General features: G+C 46.3%; 1 protein-coding gene across 1 annotated transcript in view; it reads right to left on the bottom strand.

Moving 5' to 3' along the window:
* The window catches only part of LOC8035546 (protein regulator of cytokinesis 1-like), a 47,271-nt gene extending 33,776 nt beyond the window's left edge, over nucleotides 1-13,495 (bottom strand). Inside the window, exons 1-2 of the mRNA XM_042291469.1 lie at nucleotides 13,470-13,495; nucleotides 12,889-13,132 (exon numbers count right to left, since the gene is read on the bottom strand). Of these exons, the coding sequence (XP_042147403.1) occupies nucleotides 12,889-13,132; nucleotides 13,470-13,495 (270 nt within the window). The remainder of the gene's footprint in view (nucleotides 1-12,888; nucleotides 13,133-13,469) is intronic.
* Between the last annotated feature and the right edge of the window lie 14,088 nt (nucleotides 13,496-27,583).

Raw genomic sequence — 27,583 nt, 5'->3', positions numbered from 1 at the left:
TGTCAGAAAGACTTTTCTCATTTTAACCTCTCTCATTTCGAACCCAAATTAATCCAACATCATGATCTCTCAATCTTTATGCGGTATTTATGGCGAATTCGGGTAATTAATTGCCTTCGAGCCCTTGCCTGTGGCACCGGCGACCAAAAACGCGCCAGCGGCGCATCACGTGACCCTCTCCACCCGAATGCAAAGCACAAAGAACTGGCGTTTTTATTTGACTGGGTCGCGAGTGAGCTCTGTTAACTTCTTCGATCATTCTATGTTACCATGAGCACGCTGCATACGCCAACAACATAAATTACAACTCTTTGAGATGTGTGTAAACAGAAGCGGCTTCACAAAACTTTTCAAAATATTGGCATTACCGCAATCCGTACAGCTGAGAGAATATTAAGATATAAAGTCAATGAAAGGGCAAATGTATAAATCAGTGTGGTGCTGCCCGCACGCGCGTCAAATTTCAATAAATTTCGTTTGGATTTTCGATTAACTGTTGCCACGGAGGCTTGCCAGCGTCGCTTTCCATATTCTGTTTACTGTTAGTAGAGAGTTTTAGTATATCGTTCCCATGACTCCGATAACGATACCAGATACTCCGCCACCGCCTCCCTTGCGCATGCATAGTATCATTATCGGGGCTATCGGGGGTATCGGAACGATCTACTAAAACTCTCTAGTACCTTTTTTGGAATCCTCAGTCCTCTCATTGCACCCACCCTCCTTGAAATTGTAATGCGTGTTCAAGTTTCAAACTGCATCACTATGCATACTTTTTTTTTCAGCAGTGTAATAACTTGTTATTACAGAGTTGTAAAATAAAGTGATGTATGATGCAGCCCGTGTCTCATAGCAAACATACCTTGCTCAGGCTGGATAAATTCTTCCAAAAATTTTGACTTTCTTTGAAACATAAATTATCTTTCTCTTCGTTGTTTTTGATATCTTGTCTCAGAGCACGAAAGGGTGCCTGTCTCGATGGCTTCATTTGCCACTCGAACCCGCTATTTGCCGCCTCGGCGAGCATTGTTTCGTTTGGTTCCCTATCCCGATTCGGATTTGACGATACCGGATACAGTCTGGCAGACAAGCTGCCCGACCTCTTGGAGCTCGGGAAAACTACTGCTGGTAAATTGCCGGTACACGCCTGAGAAGCGCAACCCGAAAAGCTTGCACCCGCCAGCCTTTGACCACGCGAACGACCTTGCCGAAGATATGGGAAAACTTTTTTTCAGGGAAAGTGACCACCCGAATTGGCCATTACAAGCAATAACACACGACTAGCACAATGATGCATCCGCTCCACACGACGATATCTTAACGACATACAGCGACAGAAGAGAAATGAAGTACCGAATCTGCGCTAGCACTTTTGAAACCACGTCATCATGTGACCACGTAGATACGTCAACAGACTCGGGGTGGCACGCAGGCATAAGGAAAATTGTTTCATGTGCTATGCAAGAGATGGTGCCGCTTCGCTTCATCTTCAACCTTCAACCTCAACCGACTACGGTGTTCAAATGACAACGGGTTCAAATGAGAAAGGGTCGAAACGCGAAAGGTTAAAACGCGAAGGGCGTTTTGCGAATGGATTCAGACGAGAAGGGTTAAAATGAGAATGGGTTGTTTCGAGATACACCCGATTTATTCGTATGAGCTTATTATCTGGTAAATTTCAATTTGAAGTCTGCTCAACAAAGCTCTTGTTAGATTTGTTGATTCAATTATATTTACTTAGATTTTGTGACGGCTTCTGTATTTTGAAGTTGAAGTTTATACCAACAGGCACATATTTCCCCAGCCACCGTTATTAAACTCTGCCAAAATATAACCAAAAAAATATGGCAACATATCATGGCATACAAGCCTAACCGCCGAATTCAGAAACCTCACTCAAACTACACTCAAACTGAAGGGCCCCTCCACTTCCTCGAGGAAGTGGAGGGGCCCTTCAGTTTAAGTGTAGTTGGAGTGAGGTTTCTGGGAATTCGGCGGTAAGTACTTTCGTCAACAGCTAATTTCGCGATTTTCGGAAATTCGCTATAAAGGGTCATAAGGAGAAACAAAAGGTTATGATCCCCAGCAGAGGGCTCATTTTCATTTGTGAGTTGTCGAGATTACGAAAAGGACTATGTGTCAATTGAATAATAAAGGAAACACAAGCGTGAAACAAACTTGTGAAAACCCTGATGCTAAATGTCTTCCAGCGAGTGTTTTCCCCAGCTCCAAGACAAAACAAAGATACAGTAATACTGAATATTTTTACAAATGCGGGCCTACTGGAGTGTAAAGCCCGATATCTGAACCCCATGAATATATATATATACAAAATATGTGCGCAGCAAAACTAACAAACCTCCATTTCTGTTTTACCTCTAAATTCCTTATACGTGAATGCAACTGTATGTTACGTTTCCTTTCAATTTTGTTTTTCCCAATACCACGCGTTGTCTGCCCGAAGGACCCGAACATATCCATCGTCAATCCCTTTTTGGGTGGTGCTTGAATTTTTCTAACACTCAATAATTTTCTGAGAGCCGACTTTCGATAGTATCGATAGTCGACTAAAAGGTAACTAATCACTAGTACTCTCGATAGCACTATCGATTGCAGTGTCACTAATACTATCCATAGTCAACTATCGACAATACTATCAATAGACGATTATTGATAGTCAACTATCGATAGCCAACTATCGAGAATACTATCGATAGCAGATTATTGATAGTCAACTATCGATAGTTTCCGGCACTATCGATAGTCAATTTTTCAATAGTTTTGCACCACTACTCACATGTCATTGTAAGCTGTGAGGATGCCGAGGTGTCTCGGAGAGGCAGAGCAGAGCTTTCATGGTCATGACACTTAGTGATCTTCCATTTTAAGAGTTTGCTTCTTTCGGAAGAGGGTGTCGGGGCAACCTTAGCCGGCAACGCTAAGCTGATGCTCCGAAGCAGTCTCCTCCTTTGACACGTGTATTCTTTTAGGCCAACGTCTGGCATTCTTTTCTTCGAGAACTCATAAAATGAAGGCTCGGAGATTTGAACGTTTGTTGCACTGCAAAGTGTTTTAATTTCGCTGTCACGTAATTTCGTGGATTTCGCGAAGTATAAATTTCGGGAAAGGTTATTGGGCACTAGATTTTACGATTGGACGCGGTTCGCTATGTATTGGCTGCGATGGATTGATGCATTTGCGTCAACAATTTTTGTCATTATTTTTAAGTCGTGAAATTTATTAAAATGAGTCATTCGCAAAAACTAGTTTTAGTATTTGATGCGGTCGATGAAAAAGTAATTAACAATATTTCGTTCTCTAACAAGAAAATGATATAAAAAAAACGTATCTTAAATAGAAAATCTCTGACAAAAAAGAATGGTCGTTCAGTATGTTTGAATCTTGATTTTGACGTATTTTCACTTGCCGATTTCGCAGTAACAATTCTGAATTTCGAGATAATAAATAACATACCGGAAAGGGTAAAGGCCGACTCCAAAAATATAGTTGTTAGGGTAGTTCTAAAAATCGTCGGAGTGCCCCTTTAAGCCCGTGTAACTAGGGTATTCGATCTACAGGTTTTCCCGCTCATAATTATCCAAGTGGCAGATTTTGTAATCCGAGTGTCCCTGGATTTACTCCCGCTTTACACCAATTCAATTTAAGTGTAAATAAATTTAATCATAGTTGTCAAAAGTTGAATCCCAATGCTATTCATTTTAATTCAAGAATCACTCACTTTAATAAGTTCACATCTGAGAATTAACTATGACTGCTGAATGTTACAACCGCTTTAGAAGTGTAAGTTGTTCGCAAGCCATTAATGACTTTTCAATATATAAGTGCGTTGCGTGACTGGTTCTCTCGTGAAGTTTGAGGGATTTCTCAGACCATAATGCGTAAGCGCGAGACTGAATGATGGGGATGTTTGTCGGTTTTAGAATAGTAACGAAAATTTTTAAGAAACTTGACAGTGAAATTGTGTTTGAAAAATTTGTATTTCAATTGGGTGCATGCATTCAAGAACGTGAACATTTTCATTGCAATTCAAGATGCTGATTTAAGGCTGCGTGTATTCCACGCTCGAATATGTGAGTTACATTTTCTCGGTTTGTGGGACAGGCACAATGTATTTGAAATTATTGCGGTCATAGGCTGCGCAATCAACACGTTGAATTTTCTGCATTGCTTCTTGCGTCGCCGTTTGGCGCATCTTTCCATCGGTGTTCTTTTAAGGTGGTCGCTTCAGCCCCCGCAAGTACGGCTACACTATGCTCACCGAGGTAAGCTTTCAGGCCGGATTTGAACTTGTAAAACCTCTCTTCGATCGGGTTGAAGAACGGACTGATGGAGGCTACAAATGGCGACGCAAGAAACAATGTAGGAAATTCAACGTGTTGATTGCGCAGCCCATGACCGCAGATATTTGCGTTCGCATTGTGCCTGTCCCATAAGCCGAGGATATGCAACTCACATATTAAAGTGTGGATTACACGTGGTCGAAAATCGGCATATTGATTTGCAATGAAAATGTTCATGTTATTGAAAGCATGCACCCAATTGAAATACAAATTTTTCGAACACGGTTTTAGTTGTCAAGCCTCTTGGAAATGCTCGCTAATAAAACCGACAAAACATCCCCATCATTCATTCTCGAGCTTAGGCATTATGGTCTAAGAAATCCCTTATAATTCACGAGAAAACCAGTCACGCAACAGGCATATACAGTGAAGAGTCATTTATGACTTGAAAGCTACTTAGACCTCTGAAATTGTTTTAACAATTGCGTTAGTAGTCACAGTTAATTCACAGAAATGAACGGATTAAACTGAGTGACCCTCGATTAATAGGATTGGGATTAAATTGTTGAAACTTGGATTATATTTATTGACACTTGGATTAAATTGGTGTACAGCTAGATTAAATTCAAGTACACTCGGATTAAAAAAGCTGGCGCGTGGATTATAATGAACGGGAAAACCAGGGTGCCTTCATGTGAGCTTTACTTAGGGTGACGACGTCTGACCTTTTCGTTCCAAAGGCTTTTTTTTTTTCCTTCGGGGCTACTGAAAGTGCGATTCCCGGCATGAGCTTTTAGCATGGACATTCTTGTCAATGCCATGCATGTCAATGTATGTTAATGCCTTCATAGAAGCTGCTGCTTCTGTGAAAAAGCATTAGGTTTTGTGTTGAATGGCCGACCGCGAACCGCCTGACTCTGATTTGTGCATGCTGTGCCAAGTCAAATTTGGAGGTTTTACGCGCCAAACCAACGACGGGCATCTGGCACGCCCCTAGCGGAGGACTGAGAATTAATTTCGACCACCCGGGAATCTTTTGACGTGCAACCGAAAGCTCGGTTACACGGCGCCTCCTCCGCAATAAGCCTCCGTCAGACTGCGGGCACCTCGGCCGGGATTCGAACCCGCCACATGGGGTCCGTAGGCCGGCGCTCTCGCCCCGGAGCCACTGAGGGGAGAGCTGTGCATTGAGTCAGTTCCAGACGATGGCATGCTTCCTAAATGCTGCGAGTGCGAGTATGCCTATCACCTGGGTGGTTGTTCAGGCGTTAGCGAAAGCACGTTTAAATCTAGGGCAGAAAACGAAAAGAAAATTTCAAGATGCCCGAACTGTCGTACTTTGAAAGCTCCGGGAGCAGAGGCGCAGAGCAAAGACAAAAGAGAGCCGGACCCTGACTTCCTGAAACTGCTGGTTGAAATGGACTGTAAACTGGGCGATCTCGTAACCATACGGGAAAAGGTGGACTCGTTGACGCCGGTGAAAGATACTGTTTCTAACATTGAAAATAAAGTCCAAGAACTGTCGGATAAGTGTGACAAAGTTATCCCGCAAATGAAGGAGCAGTCTAAAGAGACCTCCGACCTTAAAAAAACGCATTTCGAATGTCGAGACACAGGGCAACGCCGAGGAAGTAAAGAGGTGAAAACAAGTAAACAAACTGAAGCAGTATAGCCAAAGGCAGAAGTTGGTAATGCACGGATTATCACGGAGAGAAAACGAAAATCTGCTACACAAAGTAAATGAATTCGCAAGAAAACTGGAGTTGAGTGAACTGACAGAAAATGATCTGGATGGCCAACACAGGCTGCCGCCCCACGCCAGGAAATATTCCGGTAATTTTGGTACGCTTTTTGTCGCGGATGAGGCGTGACCAGTGACTGGCTAAGTTGGGCGGCTTAAGAGATACCGATCTGAATGTCCGCTTGTTTAATAATTTGACTACCTCCAACAAAAAGCTGCTGCTGTGGATGACGAAGACAAAGGCTCGTGAACAATCGTACACGTTTGCATGGCAAAAAAACAAACAAACGAAAAACGTAAAACGATAAGAGCGTCTGAGAAAAAAGAAAAAGTTCACGGGAAAAGAAAAATACAGCTCGTGCTTTCAGTGTCCTATCAAAACGATAAGAATGCCTCAAATCTTTTTTGATATTTTCTTTTAAAAACCACCAATACATTTCTGCCAGGTTAGCGTCTGAAAGCAACGCGCAAAAACGTAGTAACGAAGAACTGAAACGTGACCGAAAAATATTCGAGCTCGCTCGCCTGAAGCGCTGCTACAGTGGCAACATCCTTTGGGAGGGCAAGCGACGTCTTTTCGGCTGCGGCCACCATTTTAACTCCCACGATGTGCTGACCTCGCATACGTGAGACCAGTGGATCGGCTTGTGCCCATGCCGAATTATGAAGTACTCGCTGAGGCGCCGGGATTAATTATTTCGCGCAGAGGCTTCCTCCCAAACGCCGTCATATGTACGTTGTTTTCACATTATCTTAGAGCCCGTGCCGAAATCAAAGGATAGTTGACAGAACACATGACGTTACATGTTCTTAAAGTTCTATAGCTACCCCTTGCAGTTGACAAATGATATTTTCCGTCATTTCGAGCGTCGATATATCGTTTTCATAGCAAGGACAGTAGTTAAAAGAAGTCCGACTCGTCGCGGAACATCGCTAAATTCCCGCTTTTTGTAGACAATTAAGATATATGTTGGCGCTTTTCAGATTATGTATATGTTACCTTATCAAGACGTACGAGTTTCAAAGGCCAAAAACATCACTTTTTTCTCCGACAACCAAACCTTGTAAGGACTACTTCGCGCAGTGCATGCACAATCCGTAAAACTTCAATTCTCCTTGACATTTTTTTTTTCTCGCAAGTCACGACCTTATTGCCACGTGTAGATTTGATTTAAGAAAATAACAGAGTTATTTTTGGGCGCGCACTTGCGGTTGAACACTTGCACCTTATTAACCGCTTGAACAAATATGCATGCTACCATTTTTCTTTTTTTAAGCTCGATCGCTTTTTAATCATATCAGCCATGACACGATACATGCGCAAGGTACTGCACTCTTAGAAAAAAGGGTCAGTATAGTCCTCCCTAAAGGGAGGAACGCTTTTGACACATATGTTCCTTCAGAAAGGAAGAAACTTTCGTCCCTGAAGCAGGGGAGGAAAAGTTTCTCCGTCGACTGCATCTCATTATGGCGGCCACGAATCGAGCAAATCGAGCTCGATAAGGCTTAGCGAGAACACTAAGCCTATTGCACGAAGCGAGAGGAGCAGGAAATAACGTAACACGAGCTTTCCACGAACTGTATTTATTTCCGAAGTTTCTTTACCCCTGCAGGTAAAGAAACTTACGTTTCGAAAGCATGCAGTCACTCAGTCTTCTCATCGTCAGCACTGCGATGTTCAACCAGCACTGCGATGTTCAACGGAGACAACTGGCACCCAGCTCGCGCACTTTATGTCTTACCTTTGCTATTCCTCGAGCCACAATTCCTTCGTCAACCGTTGCGTCAACCGCACATCACGGACGAGTGAAGATCATTCGCCCGCAAAACCAAAAGCCGCTCTCAAAAAAAAAAAAAGCAAATCCGAAGCAACCTCTTGGCTTATCTAAATCGCTTGCCACTAGATGGCAGGATCAAGCAGAGTAATCGCACGTAGCTAGGCTAGGTGGCGCTAGGTACCGCCCAATTCATGTTTTACAAAAAAATATTTTTATTTCCTTACGCCACAATTGCGTTTCCTTTTCTTCGAGAATCCCTAACACATGTTGACACGTTGCGCACGCTACAAGCATCAGGTGAACATAAATTGAATGCATACACAGGTATCGCACATACAAACATCAATACAACAGCACACTACCCCGATCACTACTCCCGAGCCCCGCATTTCCGTTTTATATACTGGTCGTTTTGAACGTACGGAATTTTTCGGTGACTCCCTAAGCAATAAAAAATATTCCGAACATGTTCATTTTTTTCCAGCAATGTCATACATCTGAGGCTATTTTTAATAGCTCAGGGGATGAATCTCTTATTAAAAAGAAAAAGCTCGATCATGCCATAATTATCTGAAAGCCAATAAATCGAGCCGCTCCAATGTGGTTCCAAGCCATGAGTTTGTTTTCCCGCATGGCCCTTCGTAGCCAGTATTTATATTGTACTGTTTGTTTTTCTATTTGTGCTGTTCGCGCACGGCCGCAATTGCCGTCTTGAATTAATCTTTGTGGAGCGGATATTCACTCAGCTGGAAGTGATGCTTCACGGGCAGAGAAATCGCTTTTCGATCAACTTGAATGCAGTCAAAGCCGCGACTTGCGACAACTGTTAAGTGTACGGAGCTACGCCGTTGCGAGCTCGAAAACCTCTAGCGCTCATCCCAACGCGCCACTTAGAGGGCAGTTTCTACAGGAACCGTAATATATTTAAAGGGCAACTCCGGCCAAAACTCAAAATGAATTAAAGTACTGGTATCGCTTTAGTGACACAAAATACGACCCCAGCCAAAATTTCACGTCCGTGAAACGCCGCATTCTCAACTAATGCCGATAGTAAAAACGCGACCCGCCGCGAGCCGCTGCTCCTTAGCGGGCGGCCAGGGGGTTGCCGATCGCTAAAGCAACATTGGGCCGCGATGTCAACATCGTTCACCTTTTTTCCTCCGCTCCGGACGGGCGCACGGCGCAGCCGTCGCGCGCGCTTCTTTGTGCCGCTACCACCGCTACTTCGGTTTGTAATTGCGTGTTTAGTCGTTGCTTTTACCTGTAGCCCGTGTAGCTTCAGTATAGCCTTTTGTTTATTTGTTTGTGAAGACTCCTAGACTCGTTTTAGCGAGCAACTCGGTGCGCCCAAGACTGCCCAGCTGTTCCTCGAAAGATGCCGAGTACAACTTAAAGCGCTGTGGGCTGCTCAAACAAGCCGCTGCGCGACCCGGAGGTGCTTTTTCACAATTTTCCAACGGATCGTAAATTGTAGAAGGTGTGGGTGAACGCTGTTCAACGAGTGGACTTTGGAAAGCCTTGGACGTCGACCCCCAGATCGAAGCTCTGCTCCGATCATTTTTCGCCGGAGAGTTACGAACGAAACCTACAGGTGTTGGTTGCTTGTGGCTTGTCAGCGAAGGGGTCGAGGCTTAAAAGGATGCCGTGCCGTCGCTCTTTGCCCATCGTACATGTACAGAAAGGTAAACATGATAAAAGTATCCTGATCAATAAATAAAACAGTCATTGTCAAGTGCAGTGTTGAAGATGATGAGCATTCACGCTCCATTGAACGTCTGTTGAATGGGGAATGGTGGGCATGTAGAGTACAACCACTAACTAGCTCCAAACAGTGAAGTTTCTAATGAAAACGAAAACAATGTTGTGCTTTGCGTCACTGCTTGTTTACTACGCAACCTCGTGCGTAGTATTCAGGTCCGTAACAACTACTAGCGAACAGCCGGCGCGTGAAGCTCATGCGATATAAACATTCGCCTCCCAATCGTTCGAACCCGTTACGCAGCAGTATTAATTAACATTGCGCTTGTGAATACCACAAGGGGCTTTAAAGAAATCGCGAAAGTTCGGATTTGTAAGTTACAACTCTCTAATTTGCCCGAGTTCGGCTGGAGGTAAATATAATATTTAAAGATGCAAAAAAAAAAAAAAAAAAAAAAAAACTTCGTGACTGGGACTGACCCGCAGCGCGAAAGCGCCAGCACTGTGCGTCACTGGCAGCGCGGCGTAGGGCAACGCCGCTCCATCCACGGAGCCCCGATGACAATTTAGGCCTAGCGACGAGTGCGGGAGACCGCACGCACTCCGACAGCTGCCGAGTACGGCACCGAACGAGTTCACTCGTTTTCCAGTCGCTAGCTTTTTGGTATACAAGCAACGAGTACGGCACGGCATAGCGCACGCGCGGCGGCGGCCGCCGAGTACGCCACCGAACGAGTTGACGGGTTTTCCAGTCGCTAGCTTTTGGGTATACGCACTAACTCTTGCTACATATGCTGGATAACTACCACGTATACAGAATTAAAACAAAATGAGCTTACCTTCTATCGTTAGACGGCTAGCGCAACAGAGGTAGGTGCCGCTTGGACTGCGTACTCGCTGAACGAGAACGATCTTGGCGTCACGTCCACATAACGGCTGATTTCCAGTGTTGCCGGAACCTCGAGCGGCTAGTTTCGGTTCTGTCGGCCACGCCCCAAACGAAACTTTGAGACGTCGATATCTTTAAAACTACGCACAATAACGAGAAAAAAATTACACCTTGCAATTCAGGGGCGCTAACTGCACTAAAAACAGCCTTAATCGCAAAATCGAAAGTATCGACCGGAGTTGCCCTTTAAACAGTAAAATAAAGGATAGCGTTTTTTTTTCGATTTTACCTTTTTTTTTGTTTTTTTTTATGCTAAACTTCCATTGTAAATATACGTACTTTCCGTCATACTTTCGTACTTTTCAGTCTTTTCCCCAGAGCGCAATCGCTCTCGGGGACCGACAGTCGCAATGGCCACTGTACGATAGGAGCTTACCGTTCAGACCAGCGTTCCAACATGACTATCCACACGTCGATCGACTGCACCTAATCCCTCAAGTGGTTTTAAACTCTTTAATGTAAAGCGGAATGCTATCCTGCGACACCCCGCCCCCTTCGATAACGGCCCGACCAGCGGCATCAATGCCCGACAGTTTACGTCATCTCATCTTGTGGTTACACCACTGATACGCGAACACACGGTCACATCGGCGATAATTCCAGTCTTCTGTTCACAACCCACAACACTGCCATCACGATGTCGCTGACACGCAGAAATACAGAACCACGTTGACGATGTTGCTGACACGCAGAAATACAGAATCACGTTGAGCGCCGGTTGGCACTCGGCACGGGACAACAGAACCGAACTCAGCACGGAAGGCAGCCGGCAGGAAAACCTGCCTGCCTTGGACGCAGTTCCCGCGATTTCCATAACGTCGAAAACGTCGACACAGTTCTTCGTGGTTTCGCCGCTGTAGTTCCGCGTGTGTCCCGCAAATTGGAGACGGCCGTCTTACCCAGTGTATGTAGCGCTGCTGGCACTGCTCCGGAACTTCGCTGTTTCTAGCGGCTTCGTTAGCTCGTTTGATAAAATGAGTGGTAAAAACGTCAATGTAACCGAAATTTTCTGCACGTTTGGACTAGAAGACGGAATTACAGGCAGCCTTCGCTGCCGCTGAAGCTCAATGAACTCAACATTAATTTATTAAACAACGTGCGCGATGTGCTCGACAAACGAAACTGAAAGAAGATAGTCGGGAGGGCGAAAGCTTTCTCCCGTCTGCCTGGAGAAGGAGGAAAACGTCTCGGTGAATAATAAGGACTTTAATTTTCCTTTCATCGGTCTGGGTTTGTTTATGCGTGTTTTGGTAAAAAAAAAAAAAATAATTTACGAAAAAAACAAAAAACCGCTCCTCTGGGGATCGAATTTTTGACCACTTGGTCAGGAGCGCGATGTTTTACCCCTGCGCCAACTGAACAAGGAGGAACTCGCCCCCCTCCTTTCATCTGAACTGCCGTTCCTCCCTTCTCTGGGCAACTTGTCCGCAACAAGGAGGAACAGTCGCTGTTGCTACCTTTCTCCTCCCTTTTTTTCTTAGAGTGTGGGCATGTTCCGTACCTTGATTAGCGCCACTAGTCCGGAGTTGGGTCAACGGTCTAAAGCAGAACTAACTGCTATTTGCTCGGGGTTCGTCCCTGTCTCTCCGGGGACAAAGTGAAATAATTCCAGGATTTCTGTGAACCCTCCAAGTCTTAAACTTCGCTTGAACGTTGTGTCTACCAGCGAGGCGCAGCGGCGGAAAAAAGGGGACTTCGGAGACAACGGCTCTTTGTAGCCTCGACGCCTAACCGGCAATTAAACGCCTGTTCGTGGGACACAACACAGTCATTTTATCTAGCGCGTCAGTTCAACTCTTGCTCAGTAAGGCCAAAGATGTGTTCACCATCAAACGAGAGAAAATGTTCAGACAGTAATTAAAAGAGAAGCAACTGCTGCTTAGCTACAATACGAAGTAAAACGCGTACATTTCTTTCACTCTGTGTTATGAAAAAGTAGTTTGAAAATAATGCCGCCACTTTTTGAAGGTAATTGTAACTAACTAGTTACTTTCTTGTTGCGGTAGCTATAACGCTAACTCCGCCACTTTTTTCGAAAAATAACTAACAGTAACGAATAACTTTTTTTTTTTTTAAATAACCCAAGACTGATAGCGGCACAGCATTGAAATGAGCCGCTAGCCCTCAACTGCCTTGGAAACGAATGGCTCCATTACATCTGCTCGTGCAAATGTCTTGCGTATTCGCACAGCAGTGGTTGTCGGCAGTTGCAAGAAACGTAAAGCGAGAATTTTATCAAGGTGCTTTAACTGTGACCGCACTTCAGCGCCACCGGGTTTAACACCCCTCACAGCGGCCACCTTGAGCACCTCCCCCGGCCAAAATAGCCATTCGGAGGACGCTCCCAGCAAAGCGGAAACCAGAGTCAAGCGACCGTGATTGGGCGCTTCTCAACTCCGGATGGTCCGACCGCAAACTCACCTTTTCTGCATGGACCTGAAGCTCGCGTGTCAGCACGGCGACATGGGCTTCAGTGTCCGAGATGCTCTTCAGCAACCGGTCTCGTATCTCCACCTCCCCTGCGAGGATGTCTCCAAGCGCCTGCACTATGCAGTCCCTAAGCTTGTGGTGGCGACGGAGGACTTCGTCGTCCGGGACGCCGATCTCCTTCCAGAGGACGCCCAGTGCGTGCACAGTTCTTTCCACGTCGTCGGACAAAAGACTCCTGATGCGAAGGCTGCATGATGACCCAGGGCGTCATAAAAGGCAAATATGTGTTGCGAATAATTAAAAACGCCATAAAAATTTGATGAACTGACAATCGCATAACACTCCAGGGGCCCTAATCCGAACACTTAGCGAAAAAGTCGGTGAGAAATTCGGCGGCCTTGATTGTCCGCTGCTAAGGTCAAGGGCAGCGCCGGCCAATCGCGACCGCCGGATTTCTTACCCACTTCCTCGCCGAGTGTCCAGACTAGGGCCCCGAGACGTGCAGGGTGCTGCGGGGAGACCGAAACCCCACGCCAAGATGCCGACGGCACAGCACTAAAGAGTACACGTACTTGTGAAAAGCGACTAAGCCATGCATCTCTTGGGACCACAAGTAGCTTGATTACATTTTCGGTAAGCTTGATGGAATGCTGTACATAGTGTACATTTTGACGAAGTAAGTTCTATATATCGAAACGCGTGAAGGCTGGTTCACAGAGGGGCGTTTTACTACGATTTCTCACCTTAGTTAAGCAAGGAGTCACCGGAACATGTGTGTTTTGTACGCCGCGTGCAAAGCTGCTCCTCGAACGGGTCGCCACGCTTCATTCGAACCGTGGATGTGCCGGTGACTGGCGACGTAAGCGGTCGTTACATAACGTAACGTAGAAAAGCGCCCTTGTGTGAACCCACCTTAAGCCGCGGCGGAGATACACGCGCCAGGCCGTCCTGTGTGAAGTAGAGGTTGATCGGGTAATACCCAAGGGAACAAGAAAGCCATGCCACAGTAGAAGGTATACTATGGAACGAGTCAAACTATAGCGGTTCCATAGTAAGGCGGTTGGCGGTACCGGATTTGAAAAAGTGGGTACTTACATGTGGGAATCCATAGATAATCAAAGTAGGCTAAGTTCAGGCGTTCGTGTGTTTATGCTAACCGCGCAAAGGCTTACCAGCCTGTCCGGGTCAGTGCTTCAATATGATGGTAACTGTCACCTCACGACAACCCACGCCACTTTGCAAACCGTTACGTATACACGCCCTTGGAAGCCTGAAACAAAACTGATTTCACCATTAATATATTTACACTATAATATAAAAAAATGGCTAAATTATATTGTAATACAATGTATATTTTGTCTAAATTTATTCAATTATTTTTTTCTCTCTTTTTAAATTCGCACATGACGCGGCATTAAAGGATAGCGGATACCATATCACCTCAAATAAAACCTTTTCCACAAGGGTGCCGCCATTTTGAATGCCGTCACTTCCAGTATGGGTGAAAACATAGTTTTGTCGTCCCCAAGCGAAAACAATATATTTAGAATATAAGCGTAAAACATCACCCATTCTCGTTTTGCGTCCCTTCTATTTTCTTTGAAACATTTTGCAGGATAAAATGTTTCATTATGTTTTCGTCGCAGGGGGGAGACTGAACCCCCATAAGCCTTGCTCTATCTATGTTATTGCGTGACCGGACCCGCCGGAGTAACTCGGATAGATTCGAGTAAGAACTAAGGGACATACAAAATCGAACAAGCACACTGGAATCATGAGGTCACAACCCACTCACTATACTCGATTGGTTTCGCCGGTGACGGAGCAAGAAGGAAAATATAACGAAAGTCATGACGCAGCGTCTTTGGGGCTGCTAGATTGTAGCGTCGGCTTCGCTTTGCCTGACATCGTTAATTCTTCCAAGCGCGATATCGCAGCGTCATGCTCGTTATTTTTGTTTGCTGCTTGTAAAACCCACGTAAAAGCTTCATGAGTCAAGCCAATAAAATGCAATGGCATGAAGAATGTGCGGACTCGTTTTGCTTTAATAACAAAGAAAAAGAAGCTGGACGGCACGTAAGTGCACAACGTGGTTTATCAACGGCGGCAGTTCTAATCTAGAAGAATCAATTAGCCCTCTGTTTTCGGCGCGCTTTCCGACCTCTGGGGCCCTAATCTGGACACTTGGCGAGAAAGACGGCGAGAAATCTGACTCCGCTGATTGGCCGGCGCCAAGGTCAAGTGCGGCGTCAGCCAATCACAGCCGCCAAATTTCTCGCCCACTTTTTCGCCAAGTGTCCAGATTAGGGCCCCAGATCTCTACTATAGGCCTGTTGCTTCTCAGCCAGGGTGTACGTGCCCATAAGACACGTCTTACGGGCACGTAAGACACGTGAAAGACGTAAGACGCGACCATGTAATGCCTTCGCGGAACATAAAGCGGCACTCCAGCGTTCGATTATGCACGAGTCACTGTCGTTTACGAGCATGTTTCAACATCTGTCTGCGCGCGGTAACAGGACAACTGAGTTAAGCAAAGAAAAAAATGCATCTTGCGCTTTCTGTGTCCTATCTAGACGACAAGTACGCTCTTATTATAGTTCTTTCGTTCTCGGTATTTCCTTCCACGAGACTATATCCACTAATAAATCCTTCCACCTTAGCGTCCGCGAGCAACTTAGAAAAAGCGTAATAGACCCCTCTCGGAAGTCACGTGCCGATTATTAGAAGGGCGGAACCCCAGTACAATGGCGTAACAACTGCATCGAGGAACGTGCAAGCCATTCCATAGATAGCGAACGTCACAACGCGGCCTACACTATAGTCAGTTACAGGTTAAGAAGGTAGCGGCAAATGCCCCTCAAAGGGAATCGGATATCCCTCCGCCACCTCCGCATCCAATAGCGTCCCACCGTTTCCGTGACGTCGCGGCCAACGCGCGAGGAGGGTCTTGCCTTTCTGTACATATTTGCTTTATCTTTCGACTTCGACTTAGCATTGTGGAAGCCACGAGAGGGAGATTAGAATTCCACCCACCGACGGAAACAAATACGACCTTCGGGGATTAGCTTCCCCCCCGATGGATACAAAGGCTGCTTTCAGGGGCTCGGTTCCCTCTCCGATGAATACAAAGGTCGCTTTCTTAAAAAGTGGGATCGGAGACAAGTGGAAATCCATTGAAGCGGAACAAGGAGCGTTTCCAGTGAACTCTTCTTTCGACTGCGGAGAGATTTGAAACGGGCGCATCACACTTGTGGGAGGAGCTTCTCCTACCTTCTTGACTTGCAACCGACTATTAGCCCCGAGAGCGAACACAAGCGTCGCTGCGGTCGCCGCGCCCTGATTGGGTGAGGTGTACCGTGACGTCGGGGGGAGGATTCCGCTCCGCGATCTCGCATCGGCTTGCTTCCCAGCACCGGTTTCCTGGTTTGGCGTTGTGTGCCGCAAGATCTTTGAGGAGCTGGACCTCGTTTACCCGGTGTAAGACGTTAAGTTAGGCCGATATTGACGTGCATCCGTACATTTTATAAGCTTGCTTGTCCCTTTTACCTTTAAAATTGGGTTACAAATCCCGAAAGCTATCAGCGGAGGCAATTCCACCGATGAACCTCCCCGTCCGTCCACACGACACAAGGCAATCTTGCGAGGGGTCGGTGAAGTGGTGGCGCAAGTGTTTCAGACGCTGTAATTCTGTTCCTTGCATGTTCATGATTTAGGACGATATTACATCCCGCCTTCAAGGCATTTGAAGTGGCATTTATATCATGGGCCTTTGGGTGGTCGTCAAATTAGCTCGCGACCCCGACTCTGCGCTGCCACTCTGCATGCGCTGGTTTGCAGATGTTCTAAAGGTCCTGTGTCTGATTATCTTTGAAGTGCTCGTGAAACAGGGTTGTTTTAAGTAAATGTAGCTTCTTCATGAATTAATTATATAGTTTATACACGTATGCAGGCGTAGTTCTTAGAAGATGCACATTTACTGGAAATCAGTTTGTATGCTAGCAGCAAAGACGGCCGAATTGCCCGCAGTTGCCTGTATGATATGTATTGAACTGCCCAAAATATGCACAGCACTAGTATTGCAATTTGGAATGTTTATACTTTTTCCGGACATTGTTTATTCCAGCCTTGGGTATTCGGAAAATACACCGTTTAGTCTGAATTGACATTTCCAATTAAAAGAGACACTGCTGCAGGTCACCAAAAGCTTCCTCAGCCTCCAAACTCCCTACAGCTGGACTCTCTGACAGCAATGGAAAACAGGAGTAAAAGCAAGCATTCGAACGGCTGTCCAGTGTAGGTGCAAAACTAAGAGCAGAAAATGTGGAACCTGTGAAGGGCGACAGTCTGCGCGTGAGAAAAGCCTCTGGTATTTTAGCTTCAGGAATTCGATTTAAGTAAAATCTCAATTTTAAGGCTTAAGAGACTAATAACGAGCTAGACACCTTCGCTTACGTTTGTTATACATTACTTGAGGGTTGATATACACAAGTTCACAGATACCACCCGTGTAGTCCATTGAAATACTATCCGAACCCAGCAAAGGTCAAATGCGAGCAATGTATGTAATAAATGTTCCTTGTTTTTTTACTTTGCCCTGCACTTGTGCTGTCTTACTGGTGATTCTCTCCCCATGGCCCAGACGGTATTTAGTATGTTGCTCGAGCAGCGTGCAGCTTTTCTGCATCGGCGATCTTGTTTAAAAACAGAGATACAAAAAAATAGTATACATAACCTGCCAATTCATTCAGACCATCAGCAGCATGTATTGTGCGAGATGTAAATATATAGTGAAAGCTCCTGCAATTGTGGTGATATTTCTTTATTTTCATATACCAACTGTGATTCATGCGTTGCCTGCCCTGTCAACCATGCTTACAATGTTGGTTGAAGTTTCGCCTGCAGCTACAAGCCATACCTCAATAAATTTATTTATTTATTGAGGTTACCTGCATCGCCTTGGAGGCATTATTGCAGGGAGAGGTTTACAAAGAACATTTCAGCTGAAAACACAGATGGAAACACATTTCCGTTAAGCATGTTCCATTCTAATGCAGTTCGAACAAAATATGATTTACAACAAGAGCTAATGGTTGCAACTTTGTATTGGTGGTCCACTCTTTCCGACACGTAGAAAGGACATCGAATGTAATTTTCTTTACTGATGCAAGTTTTATCATTATAAAGACAGTAGAAAAATTTTAGTCTTAGATTTTTTTCGTCTGTACGACAGCGGTTGCCAGTGTAACTGTTGCTTTATGGCCGTGACGCTCGCTTTGAACCTATAAATATTTTAGACAAATCTAGCGCCGCGATTTTGCACTTGTCCTAATTTATCCGAGAGATGTTTAGTCTGGGGGTCCCAAACTATGCATGCATATTCCAGAACTGAACGTACAAAAGAGAAATATAAAGTTTCCTTCAATTCCTTCGGGCAATTGCAAAAATTGCGACGTAGAAATCCTAACATGCTGCTCGCCTTATTAGTAATGAAATTAATATGACTATTCCATAGTAAGTCGCTTGAGAAAATAACACCAAGATAACGAATATTTTCTTTTCTTTCGAGTTGTTGAGTGTTAACCGTATTGCCCATACTTTCTCTGACTTGATTTTTCCTCGAAAATCTAACCATTTTGCATTTTTTTGCATTAAGCTCCATTCGCCAATCGATACACCAGTTTGACATTCGGTCCAAGTCTAATTGAAGTTTGAGATAATCTTCGTCTTCCTCAATTACTCTATATATGACGCAATCGTCAGCAAAAAGATTAAAGCGCGAAGAAATGTTTGAACAGGTGTCATTAATATATATCAGAAAGAGCAGAGGTCCCAACACCGAACCTTGGGGAACACCAGATGTTACAGTAACGTTATTGGATGAACAACCCTTTAATAGTACACATTGTTTTCTATCATCTAAGTAGTTACCAATCCAGGATAAAACATCGGAATGGATATTAAGACACTCTAACTTTCTCAATAACAGAGAATGATCTACATTGCCAAATGCCTTGGACATATCTAGGAAAACACAATCAACCTCCTTTCTTTACTCAATTGTAAGTGCGATGTCATGATGAAATTCAGCTAACAACGTTACACATGATTCACCGGACCGGAAACCATACTGTTCTTTTGTAAAGTGATTATGATCTTGCAAAGCGTGATTAGGCTGCTATAAACGACATGCTCAAGAATTCTACATATGATCGACGTCAACGAGATAGGTCGATAATTACTAACAACATTTCTGCTACCGCTTTTGTGGATCGGCACAACATTGGCGGTTTTACAATCATCTGGAAGCTTGCGCTCAGTTAAGCTTTTTGTAAAAATAATCTGCAGATAGCACGACGAGATAGATGCGCAGTTTTTAAGCACGACAGCAGGAATGCCGTCAGGTCCGGTTGATTTCGACGTGTCGAGACAAAGCAGCAGTTTTTCAATTCCTTTGTATTGGATGATAAGCGGCGACATTGGATGATAGCCTAAATTTACAAAACGTGACGTGTCTCCAGGTGGTATCTTGGCGTTAAACACAAATTTGAAATACTAATTTAAACAGTTCGCCTTTGCTGTATCATCAGTGACATCAGTTCCCTCGAAAAGGAGTGCCGGTATGGTAGTGTCTGTTTTCTTGTTACTCTTCACGAACCCCCAAACTCTTTTTTGTTGTTGGCAAAGTTGCTATTTAGCGTCTGAGAATATGTGATTTTACTTTTTTCTGCAAGTAACTTGTATTGGACTGACAAGCTCTTTAACCTATTTCTGTTTAGTTCTGACTTATTTTTACAGTATTTACCGAACGCTCTGTTTCGGCGTTTTATTAGTTTTAAAAGTTCTGGAGTAGCCCATGCTTTGTTGACAGCTTTTCCCTCTTTAATGTTAAGGGCCCATATAAAAATTTACACTTCTTACGAAAAACACGCAAAAAAAAATTATATAGAAACGAGCGCGCCGACAGGTAGTGTCGTCACAGCCTCCACGGGGCGACCGGGGCGAGTCGGGGAAAAATTCTCTCCTCGCCGTGACGTCACCCTGGTTCGCCGTAAGGGAGCGCCACGCGAACTTCTCGGGGCTAATAGGAGCAGACGGGGGTACGGGCCGTTCGTCGAAAGACAATTTGTGATAGGGCAACTCGTCGCAGGGCCGTTCGTCGCACAGGGCAATTCGTCATAGGGCAATTCGTCACTAGGACAACTTGTCGAAAAACGGGAGTTTTGAAATAGCGCGTCGTCTATACGGAACCAAAAGCGTCGCCAAAGGTATTATAACCCGACGCTTTTGTTTGGTTCTTGTTTGTTTCTCTTGTTTGGTTCTAAGTTGATAAACACCTTAGTTAACCTTGGAAGCACAATGTATAATGCTTTGAGGATTACTTTGTTATCCACCTTCGAGTTCAGTCTTTCTCTGGTTCCACTAGTGACAATGGTTTTCATTCAGCTTAGCTTACAGGGTTTCGAAGAAGGATCTGGAAATGCGACTTCCAATGACTCATTCGTGAATCGGCGGACTGCTATAAAATGTTGGCTTTCCCGTCAATCTTTGAGGTCGCCATGGAAATCATTCAGACGGAGAGAGGTGGGGAGATGCTGCTTTTTCAGGGATTTTCATACACCGCCAACCGAAGAACTGAAACCAGTGTATACTGGATATGCCGGAAAAGAAAGAGCTGCAAAGCAGAAATAACAACCGATTTTTCCAAGCTTCAAATTTCGAAAGCGACGAACGACCACAGCCACGCTCCAGAACCGACCGAAATGAACTGTCTGAAGGTTCGATCAAAAATGAAGACGAGTGCAGGTGGGGACGCATAAGATTTACTTCGCTTTTCGTGATAGTTCTGATGATAAACTGCATTTGATAACATATGTAATTTATTTTCAGTGGAACGACGTGGCCAAGCTCAGCATATTCTCTTGGACGCGGCTGCAAATATCACCGAGAGCACTGCGTCACAAATGCCCTCTACGTCAACTCTACGTCGAACCATTCGAAAACCGAGGCAAAGGGCAACATTTAATTATGCCCTCCCACCCTGCCGAGAGGACATCAAGCTCCCAAGAGAGTACACGCTGCATACATAAAACATTACGCGGTTGATTTACATGCCATATAACATTACCATTATGCGGTTGATTTACATGCCATATTTGCTTGTAGGTGAACCGCGAGGAAGAGCCGTTCCTCTTGCAGGACAGTGACGAGGGCGATGTCAACCGGCTCATCCTATTTGCAACACAACGCAACCTGGATAGCTAGGTTCGACATTGTACATGTACCTTTTTTTAGTACACGGAAGTGACGTCATCACGTCTGATTGGTTGGAAACAAAAGTGACGTAATTTCCCTAGAAAAATGTGGGCGGAGTCGGCAAAACTGGGCGGAGTCGGCTACCGGACGTGACAACAAAATGACGTTTCGTTTTGTACCGAGTACGTTTCAAAAGGTACTTGCTCGGAACTAGGTGTCATTGGCAGCATGTTTTCGGCGGCGAGGTGTCGCCGTCTCGTCACTTCGACTTTTTCTTTAATAGAGCTTTTTTTTTTCGCCAGAAAGGCTGTATCGGGAACACCGCGATGCATTCGAGCTCCCGGAGGAGATCTTTCGGAAGCAATACCGCCTGCCCAAGATCGTGGTGCGGTGGTTGTGCGACGAACTTCGCGAGGAACCGGAGGTGAGGAGAGTGCGTACCACGTCATGACTGTGGAGCTTCAAGTGTTGTGTGCACTGCGCTTCTACGGCACGGGGAGCTTCCAAGGCATGGTGGCGAGCGACGAACACGTAGCGCGGGAACAAAAGACAGTCAGCGTTGCGGTCCGCGCCGTGTCCGTCGCTATCGTGCGTCGTCTCGGGGTCCAGCGTGGCTGGATCCACTTTCCCGAGACGCCGAGCGAGAGGTTCGACGCGGAGAAGGGCTTCAGGCTGCTCGGCAGGATACCCGGCGTCATCGGTTGCGTGGACGGGACCATGGTCTCCATCGTCGGCCCGTCCAAGAACGACCCCACCGTCACGAAGGCGGCGTACTGGTGCCGCAAGTACTTCTACGCCCTCAACGTGATGGTGGTAAGTACACTCATGTTACGTTGTCAAAACGCGCCCCAAATCTGTAGAAAAAAAAACGTATTGCCGATACGTTTTAAGTATGCCGTTTTATGACTGCGGGCTGTGGGGTCTCACGACTGCGCGAGCGTGTGCTCTACGTAGCATGTGAGCCGTGAGACTCTTCTCCCAAAAATAATACTTGTCTGTTAAAACGTGCAAGCTTCCGTAAAAAAAAAACACATTATTTTTGTTTCAAGGTAGTTAGTTGTACCTTGCATCCAGGAAGGTGTGTTGACATGCATGTGTCAGACAAAATAACTTAAAAGGTTCTGAAATTGCGACTGCTTTGTGAACCATAAGTACAATCTACTACTTGTGGAATCAGGTAATTACATGTCAATATCTCTCTCACTTTCAGGTGTGTGACGCCGACTGCCGGATAATGTGCATCGACCCACGGTATCCCGGGTCGGTGCACGACTCCTTCGTGTGGCAATTTTCCTGGCTCCGAAACCAACTCGAGCAAGGACAGGTGCCACGCGACGGCCGGTTCCTGCATGGTGAGCATACTAAATTCATTCCTTACGCACACGGTGGCTCCCACTGCTTGAAAGCCACAGTACCACACATACTGTGCTTGTTGTGAGGCACACAGACACAGTTGCTGGAACTCCTTGAAGTGAGACAACACCCAAAGTTTGGCCATTAATCTCTGTTTATGTCCACATAACTCTCACACTCTGCAGGCTACGAAAGCCACACTACACCAATCTCACGACAGTGATAGACTATGCAAGGCATGCGACCGCAGTGCGAGTCGCTGTCCGGTTCGGCCCACTCACTGTTACTGTCTGCCTGTACCCTCTTGCTGGTTGGTTTTTGCATGAAGTTGGAGCTCTTTCACTGATACCTGGGGGCTCGCCTGGTCGCTTTGACGGTCGTCAGTTTGTACGGAATGGCATCAATTCCTCCTTGGCCACTTGGGGCTCGCCAAATCTGTCCTCGGGTCGTCTCTGTCCCACACACTGGATTCTTTTCCCTGACCCTTCTTCTTCGGTTTGCTTATATAGCTCCTCCTATTAGACCCTCCGTGTCCCAACAGGACCTGCCTCCTTTCCAATCTAACCACCCCCTCTCTTTTCCCCATCTCCAACTCCACCGAGGATTAGGAAAGAGGTTCGTCGAACTGGCGCCTTATCCCCTTGCTTGCCAAAGACAAGGCCAGCGTGTTCTGCTCTGCCCGTGCCTAAGGTCACGGCCACACTCCCAAAAGCAACAGAGCTTTTATCTGTCGGATGCAAGGGCCTAATTATGCACTTGCATACAACACAGCACCCCTAAGGAATCGTGCACACATCCCATACAACCCACCAGGAAAACACATAGTTACATGAAATAACAGGGAGTTTGCAGTCAAGCTGGTGCTAATTAATCATAATGTAAACTGATACTGTAGTGCAGAAATATTAACACACTTTTAAGTCCCACTTAAGTTACATTATAATTGACATAGTTGCACACAGCTGGGTTCTTGCCTTTTATTTTAAAAAGTAAAGAATGTAATATGTTCCATCCTCTACATGTGCAGGTGACAGCGGCTACCCCTTGGAGTCTTGGCTCATCACCCCTGTCCCCGGGAACCACGCGACCTCCACCGCTTGCGGCCGGTTTAATAAGGCGCATTGCTCGATCAGGTCTGTTGTGGAGCGCTGCATCGGGCTGTTGAAAAACAGATTCCGGTGTCTGCAAAGGCACCGGGCTCTGTATTACCACCCTTCAACAGCCACCGCCATTATTTCGGCATGTGCAGTGCTCCACAACATCTGCCTTGCATCGAGCGAGCCAGAACCGGAGTCAGACTCCGACCCTGAAGAGTCAGAGTTGGAGTCTGAGCCGAGCTCGGACGGTTCTGAGCCGAGCTCGGAGAGGTCAGCGTCGGCTCCCGAGAGGCTGGCTCCTGCCGGCCCTCCGGTCGGCCTTCCGGTCGGCCTCTCGGACAGGGGGAAGGCTCTGAGGCAGCGCCTTGTCGCCCGGTTCGGAACCCGCCGCAGACGTGCCCGTGCGGAGCGAAAAACGCAAGGGGTCCGCCGCCACGACGGTAGTCCCGACCACCAGGGACACCGTCGGGAAGCCCCTCAGCGCCCTCGCTGCGGTGGTGCCCAGCACGGACGCCGCCAGCGACAGGGAACCTCTCGCCACCACGACTGAGGTCCTGACCACCAAGGACCCCGTCACATCCTTGCCCTCAGTGAAGCCCTACGCGTGGAAGCCGTAAAGTGCACACTTCGCTTCCTGCTCCACAGTCATGGCCGTCCACAAGCTACATACTCTCTTCAGCTCCTACACCTTGTGAAGTTCGTCGCACAGCAGGCGTGCTGCCTCCGGATACGTGTCGAGTGCATCGCGGTGAAATCGATACAGCCTTTTTTTTATTCTTATGAGCAGAAGGCACGAGACGCAGTCGACAGTGACAGAAAAGGTTCGGAGGTTTAGTTGCCAGACCAACAAATCATCTGGATTGCCCCTGCAAAGAACTCAGAAGTAATTTAGACTACCTCTAGAAAGAAATGCTTGCTTTTGCAGAGATTGCTTTCTTAGTTGCTGATTGAACCAGGGATATTGTTGTCATGGACATTGTTTCATTTTACAAACGCTTCAAAGCGTCTTGCCTTCTCCTCCATTTTATTCTCTCTTTTATGGTACTTCATCAAAGTTAGGTGTTTGTGTTCTCTCAAGACAGTGCACATGTAGTTTGTTTTGAAAATTGCTTTATTTCTTAAAGAAAAACCTGTGACTTCATGAATAAAAGTGTGATAACATGGAATGTAATATTTCATTCTTGGAAGTAAAACTGAGCATCGACTGGAACCATGTAAGCAATTGGGCAATCTTAAGTGTATATCACAGATATCTTGTTGAACACTCTGGTCTTATTTGAGCACAATAGTTAAATTTCGAAAGGAAAAAAAAATATATATATATTCTCTGACTAGCATACCACCATATAAACACTGGACCACTTTGAAAGAATTATCACAGATGTTGCGCCAAACATTCTTATTTGAGCACAGCAATAGCAAGTTCTCGAAAGATAAAAAAATTGTTTCTGACTAAAGCAGCCGTCACTCGCGCGCTCCCCGTTGGTTCCGCCGACCCCTCCGCTGCCCCCGACACACCCGGCTCCTCGTGGTTCGACATTTTGGTTTGAAGAAGGCGCGTAGCGCACATCCCGCATAATATTGGAACAACTTTCTCTCCAATTAATTCTTAAATGTATTGCAAAAGGGTACAAAAAAGCGGTTTGTTTTAACAACGCCCAAAAGGTTTTGATTGTTTTTCAATACTTTTACCTGTACTAGAACAGATGCGACGGCCAGCGACGCACAGGATTGGTTGCCGTTCCTTCGCTAAACGCAGGAACTGCTCCCCGCGTCGTAGTAAATCCTACCCCGTATCCCGCGCGTAGGGACGCCTCAGGGAATGCGTAGCTACTTCCGCTCGTCGGTGGTTGGCTCCGGACGTCGCTGAAACGGGTGACGGGTGCCAAGTTCGCGATGACGTAGCGGCGTCAAAGTGGGCAGAGCCGCCACGTGAGTGTTGCTAGGATACGCTCCTCCTTTGCATTACGTCACTTCCATGTACCTTTTCTCAAATGTCCAACCTAGCGATCCTGGATCGCTAGGTTGGACATTTGAGAAAAGGTACATGGAAGTGACGTAATGCAAAGGAGGAGCGTATCCTAGCAACACTCACGTGGCGGCTCTGCCCACTTTGACGCCGCTACGTCATCGCAAACTTGACACCCGTCACCCGTTTCAGCGACGTCCGGAGCCAACCACCGACGAGCGGAAGTAGCTATGCATTCCCTGAGGCGTCCCTACGTGCGGGATACGGGGTAGGATTTACTACGACGCGGGGAGCAGTTCCTGCGTTTAGCGAAGGAACGGCAACCAATCCTGTGCGTCGCTGGCCGTCGCATCTGTTCTAGTACAGGTAAAAGTATTGAAAAACAATCAAAACCTTTTGGGCGTTGTTAAAACAAACCGCTTTTTTGTACCCTTTTGCAATACATTTAAGAATTAATTGGAGAGAAAGTTGTTCCAATATTATGCGGGATGTGCGCTACGCGCCTTCTTCAAACCAAAATGTCGAACCACGAGGATACGGGTGTGCCGGGGGCAGCGGAGGGGTCGGCGGAACCAACGGGGAGCGCGCGAGTGACGGCTGCTTTAGTCAGAAACAATTTTTTTATCTTTCGAGAACTTGCTATTGCTGTGCTCAAATAAGAATGTTTGGCGCAACATCTGTGATAATTCTTTCAAAGTGGTCCAGTGTTTATATGGTGGTATGCTAGTCAGAGAATATATTTTTTTTTCTTTCGAAATTTAACTATTGTGCTCAAATAAGACCAGAGTGTTCAACAAGATATCTGTGATATATACTTAAGATTGTCCAATTGCTTACATGGTTCCAGTCGATGCTCAGTTTTACTTGCAAGAATGAAATATTACATTCCATGTTATCACACTTTTATTCATGAAGTCACAGGTTCTTCTTTAAGAAATAAAGCAATTTTCAAAACAAACTACATGTGCACTGTCTTGAGATAACACAATCACCTAACTTTGATGAAGTACCATAAAAGAGATAATAAAATGGAGCAGAAGGCAAGACGCTTTGAAGCATTTGTAAAATGAAACAATGTCCATGACAACAATATCCCTGGTTCAATCAGCAACTAAGAAAGCAATCTCTGCAAAAGCAAGCATTTCTTTCTAAAGGTAGTCTAAATTACTTCTGAGCTCTTTGCAGGGGCAATCCAGATGACCTGTTGGTCTGGCAACTAAACCTCCGAACCTTTTCTGTCACTGTCGACTGCGTCTCGTGCCTTCTGCTCATAAAAATAAAAAAAAAGGCTGTATCGATTTCACCGCGATGCACTCGACACGTATCCGGAGGCAGCACGCTGGCTGTGCGACGAACTTCACAAGGTGTAGGAGCTGAAAAGAGTATGTAGCTTGTGGACGGCCATGACTGTGGAGCAGGAAGCGAAGTGTGCACTTTACGGCTTCCACGGGGAGGGCTTCACTGAGGGCAAGGATGTGACGGGGTCCTTGGTGGTCAGGACCCCAGTCGTGGTGGCGAGAGGTTCCCTGTCGCTGGCGGCGTCCGTGCTGGGCACCACCGCAGCGAGGGCGCTGAGGGGCTTCCCGACGGTGTCCCTAGTGGTCGGGACTACCGTCGTGGCGGCGAACCCCTTGCGTGTGGCGCTCCGCACGGGCACGTCTGCGGCGGGTTCCGAACCGGGCGACAAGGCGCTGCCTCAGAGCCTTCTCCCTGTCCGAGAGGCCGACCGGAAGGCCGACCGGAGGGCCGGCAGGAGCCAGCCTCTCGGGAGCCGACACTGACCTCTCCGAGCTCGGCTCAGAACCGTCCGAGCTCGGCTCAGACTCCAACTCTTAGTCTTCAGGGTCGGAGTCTGACTCCGGTTCTGGCTCGCTCGATGCAAGGCAGATGTTGTGGAGAACTGCACATGCCGAAATAATGGCGGTGGCTGTTGAAGGGTGGTAATACAGAGCCCGGTGCCTTTGCAGACACCGGAATCTGTTTTTCAACAGCCCGATGCAGCGCTCCACAA

This window comes from Ixodes scapularis, unplaced genomic scaffold, assembly GCF_016920785.2.
Source record: "Ixodes scapularis isolate PalLabHiFi unplaced genomic scaffold, ASM1692078v2 PGA_scaffold2__306_contigs__length_199485367, whole genome shotgun sequence".
NCBI lineage: Eukaryota > Metazoa > Arthropoda > Arachnida > Ixodida > Ixodidae > Ixodes > Ixodes scapularis.
The sequence above is the reverse complement of the archived record's forward strand: the minus strand, read 5'-3'. Positions and strand labels throughout refer to the sequence as shown.